Source organism: Hylobates moloch, unplaced genomic scaffold, assembly GCF_009828535.3.
Source record: "Hylobates moloch isolate HMO894 unplaced genomic scaffold, HMol_V3 SCAFFOLD_7, whole genome shotgun sequence".
Taxonomy (NCBI): domain Eukaryota; kingdom Metazoa; phylum Chordata; class Mammalia; order Primates; family Hylobatidae; genus Hylobates; species Hylobates moloch.
Genome location: NW_026652282.1, coordinates 39952316 through 39959144, shown reverse-complemented (window position 1 = coordinate 39959144; position 6829 = coordinate 39952316). Strand labels below are relative to the sequence as shown.

The 6829-nt window shown below is 43.7% G+C and overlaps 1 protein-coding gene across 1 annotated transcript; it reads left to right on the top strand.

Annotated features, from left to right (window-relative positions):
* Positions 1–3818: 3818 nt before the first annotated feature.
* Positions 3819–4706, top strand: DUSP21 (dual specificity phosphatase 21). Its single transcript, XM_032756331.2, has one exon. The coding sequence runs from the start codon at positions 3951–3953 to the stop codon at positions 4521–4523; it is 573 nt and encodes a 190-aa protein (XP_032612222.1). The 5' UTR covers positions 3819–3950; the 3' UTR covers positions 4524–4706.
* The last annotated feature ends 2123 nt before the right edge of the window (positions 4707–6829 follow it).

Below are 6829 nucleotides of genomic sequence, written 5' to 3'. Positions count from 1 at the left end.
CAAACAAATAACATATGCCCCTGGTACGATGTACTGAGAATCACACACTCTGGTGGTATTCTTGCAAAAAATATTTCACCTGAATCTAATCCCAAGGGAACAGTCAAACAAATACATCTTGAAAGATGTTCTACAAAACTGGCCTGAACTCTTTTTTTTTTTTTTTTTTTTTGGAGACGGAGTCTCGCTCAGTAGCACAGGCTGGAGTGCAGTAGCGCAATCTCAGCTCACTGCAAGCTCCGCCTCCTGGGTTCACACCATTCTCCTGCCTCAGCCTCCCGAGTAGCTGGGACTATAGGCACCCGCCACCACGCCCGGCTAATTTTTTTGTATTTTTAATAGAGACGGGGTTTCACCATGTTAGCCAGGATGGTCTCGATCTCCTGACCTTGTGATCCGCCCACTTCGGCCTCCCAAAGTGCTGGGATTATAGGCGTGAGCCACTGTGCCGCGCCAAAACTAGCCTGAACTCTTAAAGATGCCAGTGTCCAGCAAGACCAAAACAAAATAAAAGACTCAGCAACAGCTCCAAATTTAAAGATGCTAAAGAAGCATGACGGCTAAATGCAATGTGTGATCCTTGATTCAATCCTGGATCAAAAGAAAAAAACAGCTATAAATAATATTATTAAGAGACTTGGTGAAATTTGAATATGGATTACATGTTAGATAATAATATGGGGCCAATGTTAAATTTCCTGAGTATGGTCATTGTACTGTGGTTATGGAAGAGCATGTACTTGTTCTTTGGAGATATATGCTGAAGGGCTAAATTGTTGCTATATCTACAAGAAACTCTCAACGTTTCAGCAAAAAGAAACAAGCAAATAAATAAATATGTGAGTCTGTATATCAAAATAGAGAGATAAAGCAAATGTGGTGAAGTGTTAACAATAGAACTATAGGTGAAGGGTAAACAGATGCTCATTGTTCTATTCTTGCAGCTTTTATGTAGGTTTGATATTTTTCAAAACACAAACTTGGGCACTATAAATAATAAGTAATAAAAACAAAAAAACTTTTCCCAGTCACGTTTTCTCTTAAGCCTTCCATGACATACACCTACTGCCCCTGGCCCCCAAACACTCACCTAAAACAATGAATCATACCCTCTCTTCTGGACTCTTCCAAGGTTATCTATCTCTCTGACCAAAGTATAAGCTCTTGGAAATCAGGCCCTGTATTGTGATGGATCTACACTGCTAGCACCATACCTGACACAGATTGGATGCTCAGTTGATCCCCTTTTTAAATTAATCAAGCTGAGTCTTGAAGCTTGGATAGAATTCAGGAAGCAGAGAGGAGTCAGGCTTCCCGAGAGAGGAATGGCATGAGCAAAGGTAAGGAAACAGAAAAGTACATTTTGTATTTACCAAAAGTTTGGTCAGAACTGAGGGTTTATATAGGTGAAAATGCCTAACACACTATAGATTCTTAATAAAAATCTGATGGTGAATAAATGAATGAATGAGGTTTGAAAGGCAGGCTTAGATCAGATTAGAAAGGCCTTTGACTACTGAATTGAGAAATTTGAACATTAACTAGTTCTTAACATCCAGGGTGTTTTCCCAGCGGTGGAAAGAGTGTGTTCTTGGGCAAGTCCATTGCACATTTTCTTCACTAAATAACAAGGAAAATTGCCTCCATCAGTGAGTTTAAAAAAAAAAAAAAAAGGAAAAGTAGAGATAAGTGGGATCTGAAAGTGACCTGCTTCCAAACTCAAGGGGAGAAAACGTTATCTATCCAGGAAAAGCTCCATAGTGGAATTTTAAAACATCCAACATCCCTCAGACTAATAAGTGTCACAGAATATGAAGAATAAGTAAATAGGTGTCACAGAATATGAAGAATAAATAAATATTTAATACGGGTCATGCTTGTCTTTGAAAATAGTGTCTGAGGCCGGGCGCGGTGGCTCATGCCTATTATCCCTGCACTTTGGGAGGCCGAGGCGGGTGGATCACCTGAGGTCGAGAGTTTGAGACCAGCCTCCCCAACATGGTGAAACCCCGTCTCTACTAAAAATACAAAAAATTAGCTGGATGTAGAGGCGCGAGCCTGTAATCCCAGCTACTCATGAGACTGAGGCAGGAGAATGGCTTGAACCTGGGAGGCGGAGGTTGCGGTGAACCAAGATCGCGCCACTGCACTCCAGCCTGGGCAACAAGAGCAAAACTCTGAAAAAAAAAAAAAAAAAAGAAAAGAAAAGAAAATAGTGTCTGAAATTATTTTGTTAATTGTACTATAGTTTTAAAGTTTAAGAAGTGTATACTTATGAAATAAGTAGACTCCAATACTAGTTTAGGGCCTCCACATTACTACATATATTACAAAGCTTCTCCGTTAGCCCAGCTGAGCTGTCCCCAACAGACAGTTTTCATATTTATTTAGTATTTCTGTTCTATTTTCTTCCAGATAGATTTGTGGGGACTGACAATTTAAGTAATGCAAAATAATTTGATTATGACAACTGAGAAAAAGAAACATGTGTTGTGTTTTGAGGCTATCATTTCCTTGACCATCATAAGCAGCCTGATATCTATTTCATCTTTGTTCATAATCACAGCACACCTTTGAACACATACCAAAATGATGATGGAATGAGAGCAAAGTATGTGAGTCAATTGGCTACTCTGTGAAACAATTTGTTAGTTTTAGGCTATAGTTTTTTTCAATTTTCAGTCAAATTCTATAAAAATCTTAGCTGGAAGGAAATGCAAATGTCAGGTTACATTTTAGAAATTAATTTTTGGGCTGAGTGTGGTGGCTCGTGCATGTAATCCCAGCACTTTGGGAGGCCGAGGAGGGAGGATTACCTGAGGTCAGGAGTTTGAGACCAGCCTGGCCAACATGGTGAAATCCTGTCTCTATTAAAAATACAAAAATTAGCCGGGTGTGGTGGTGTGCTCCTGTAATCCCAGCTACTTGGTAGGCTAAAGCACAAGAATCACTTGAACCTAGGAAGCAGAAGCCTGGGCCTCTCCAGCCTGGGTGAGAGAGCAAGACTGTCTCAATTTTTGGCCCAATTACCATGTAGCATTAACTTGTTTCAGAATGTTTAATATTACTGGGAAGACAGCATCGGTAGTGGTCAAAGTGATTTGTAGTTCACAAAGCATGTGGGCATTTTTTTTGAAGAAAGTAAACAAAATAATTTGAACTGTTGTTTCAGGTAATAGACTCATGCGGTAAGTCATTTGAGCTGTATGTGCAAATGGACTATGACACAGCTAAATTAGTCACAACTGTCCACCACAGGCCAACTTCAAGATAAAGGTCTATATATCAGTTAGCAATGCTCTCTTACAACCAGTCCTGATGTGTTTGTAAGCAGGAAAATAATTTTATGGTTACAATCAAAAAAGAAGTATCAGGCCAGTCCACCAAACCCAAACAAATCCCATATCTCGCTCCAGTTTTACAGAGATTAGCATATCACATGAGCCAAATGCTGTTCCCCAACTTAGAATGTGATATTGCTATTTTGCAGGGAAAGTGTAAGCCCTGTTCTGCAACACTGATGAAATAGAAGTATTCATAGATATTGTGTTTAATGTGGTCCAATAGTTGAAACATAAAATAGATATCTTGTAACAGAACATTTTTAAAAGTCAAGAAAGATAAGAATTAGGCCTTGGAAAATAAACGACTATGAAGAAAGATAAAAAGAAAAGAGACTGGGGTGTCTCTGAAGACCCTGCTTAGAGGCCCTGTCCTCCTTGCGGCAAGCGGCCATTGCCATGGAAACCGGAGACGCAGGGCTATCTGTCCGGGATTGTGACGCCTAGATGGGAGTGGTGGGAGGAGACAGGAAGAGGGTGGTGGCCGATAGCTGGTCCTCTTTCTCCAACACCTAGCCTGAGACTTCGCGGCGCGGCTGCTATCCTGAACTAGCTTGGTAAGGGTTGTGCCCCGAACCAGCGTAGAGAGACCTCGGATCAGCCGCCTTGATGACAGCACCCGCGTCCTCCTTTTCATCATCTCAGGGTGTCCAGCAGCCCTCCACCTACAGCTTCTCCCAAATAACCAGCAGCTTGTTTCTCAGCAATGGTGTGGCCGCCAACGACAAACTCCTTCTGTCCAGCAATCGCATCACCGCCATTGTCAATACCTCGGTGGAAGTGGTCAACGTATACTTCGAGGGCATTCAGTACACAAAGGTGCCTGTTACCGATGCTCGTGACTCGCGTCTCTACGACTTTTTTGACCCCATTGCTGATCTTATCCACACCGTCGATATGAGGCAGGGCCGCACGCTGCTGCACTGCGTGGCTGGAGTGAGCCGTTCCGCCTCACTGTGCCTTGCCTACCTCATGAAATACCACTCCATGTCGCTGCTGGACGCCCATACATGGACCAAGCGGCGCCGCCCCATCATCCGGCCCAACAACGGCTTTTGGGAACAGCTCATTAATTACGAATTCAAGCTGTTTAATAACAATACCGTGCGCATGATCAATTCGCCGGTAGGTAACATCCCTGACATCTATGAGAAGGACCTACCTACGATGTTATCAGTGTAAGCCATCCCGGCCAGCCCCTGACATCTGCCATCGATCTTGCACCAAGACTGAACTTGAACACTGACATTTTGTTAGGAAAGAAAACCGGATGATGCCTTGTTAAAGGGCAAGAAAAAAGGGAGGGGGTTGGAGTTTTGAACGTAGTAAGCCTTACCTTAATAGAATTAAATTCATGAAGCATAAGATGGTGAAAATGTTTTTTATATTGTGAGGTCAAGCTATTGGGGCCTGGCTGGAACCAGGGTAGGGCAAGTAATGCTCAGCTCACATAGACCTGCCAGCAGCACCCAATACATGTGGCAGGCCTGAAATCCTGAGCCCTGCCAGAGGCTGACTAACCCAGGAGTAAATCCTCTAGAATCTCACCTGGTTCTTTCCAACCTGAAGTCAAAGCCTTAGACATCTTGGCATCCCTCGCACTTCTCCCAGTAAGTGCCAACCTAGTGGATAAGTGGCTTTCATTCAAGGTGTGCTCCAGGAGCTCTGGAGGAGTCTCAGGCTACCCTTGCCCGCCTTCAATCACAGTGGCCCATCTCTGGTTTTCTAGATTGGATTTATACATTAGTTTAAAAAACAAAACTGTTTTTTAAAAGACCATTCCACTCCATAAAGTTTAAAAATATTGCATTTTTTTGAGTGCTGTACTTGATGGCAAGGTCTCAAGTGTCTTTGGTGATCTCCCACCAGCCTTTGTGAAAAGGGACATAGTCCTTTTCCCAGGGCATATACTGAGAGAGAACAGGCCTGACACCAGGCCTCAGGGGTTCCTCTCATGAGCCTTGGCTTAAGAGGCTGGAGCTGCTGGCCATGACCCAGCCCTGTCACCTCTAACATCTCCTTTCATTGTGACCTGGTCCTCTCAGACCTTCACTTTCCTCACCTGTCAAAGCAACTGTCTCCCATAGAGTTGTTGTGAGGACTGGGTTCCTTAGCACAGTACCTGGCACATGAATGGTTTCATGCTTGGAGTAAAAGGAATGATACTCTTTGACCCTGGTTTGAGGTCAGCACACTCATCCTCATAATGGCATTTCCCCCATCTGTGCACAGTCCTTTGTTGTTTACAAAATGTTCTTCCAAAAAATCATCAAGTGTCTAAAAACAAATGGCTTAAGGTCCTTTTGGACCTTACCTTAGAATGGGCCTAGATTCGGGCATGGTGGCTGGCACCTGTAGTCCCAGCTACTCGGGAGGCTGAAGCAAGAGAAGCACTTGAACCCAGGGGTGGAGGTTGCAGTGAGCCAAGAGCGTGCCATTGTGCTTCAGCCTTGGGTGACAGAGCGAGACTCAGTCTCAAAAAAGAAAAAACAAAGGGGAGGGGGCCTAGATTTAGAGCCTTTACAGAGGTCCCATTGCGTTTAATCCATGTGCATCCAAGGGGTCATGTAGAAGCACAATTTCAGCTTCCCTGAAACACTTGTTTAGAGTCACTAACCATGAGAGCCAGCACCCTGGTTTTGCTCATTACCAGGATGCATGGGGGCATTCACCGAAGGGATGAACAACTGACCCCCACATGTAGGCCCTGGAATCCATGATCATTCTAACTCCCTGGATACCTGGGCTCTGGCTTGTGTTCAGTTATTCTAATCCAGAGAGTTTTTAGACCAAAAAAAAAAAAAAAGAGAGAGAGAGAGACAAAAGTACAACTGCTCCATTTGAAGAAGACCTGTGTGTCCACAGCCCAGTGACGTCCAAATGTTTTTTCTCTCCAAACCCATTGAGGCACCACCACTGCCACAAAGGGAGTGCCTAGGGTGGCGGTATGGGGGCAAGGGGGATAAAATCACTGCTCCAGGCAGATCCACTACTTTTACAGATGGAAAAACAGGCCCACAGAATGCAAGAGTTGGTGTGGCAGAGCCCCCACAAAGCAGCCTTTCTGGCAGAGACCCAGATGGAAAATTTCTTTTAAAGTATTTTTTAGAAGAAAATGATTTGGGGATGTGTGTGTGTGTGTGTGTGCGCGCGTGCATGTGTGTTCATTTTTAAAAATATCTAAATTAACATACCACGAAATTACTCTTTGTGGATAAACAGTTCCACGAGTTTTAACACATGCATAGATTTAGGTAACCATCACCACAATCCCAAAATTTCCCTCATGCTTCCCCTTTCTAATTAAACCATCAACCCACCCCAACCTCTGGCAAACACTGATGTGTTTTCCTTCCCTATAGGTTTGCCTTTTTTTTTTTTTTTTTGAGACAGAGTCTCGCACTGTCGCCTGGGCTGGAGTGCAGTGGTGCAATCTCAGCTCACTGCAGCCACCGCCTCCTGGGTTCAAGCGATTCTCCTGCCTCAGC

What these genes read in the sequence shown, in the direction of transcription:
- DUSP21 (XM_032756331.2), top strand. Translation starts at nt 3,951, where the DNA reads ATGACAGCACCCGCGTCCTCCTTTTCATCATCTCAGGGTGTCCAGCAG.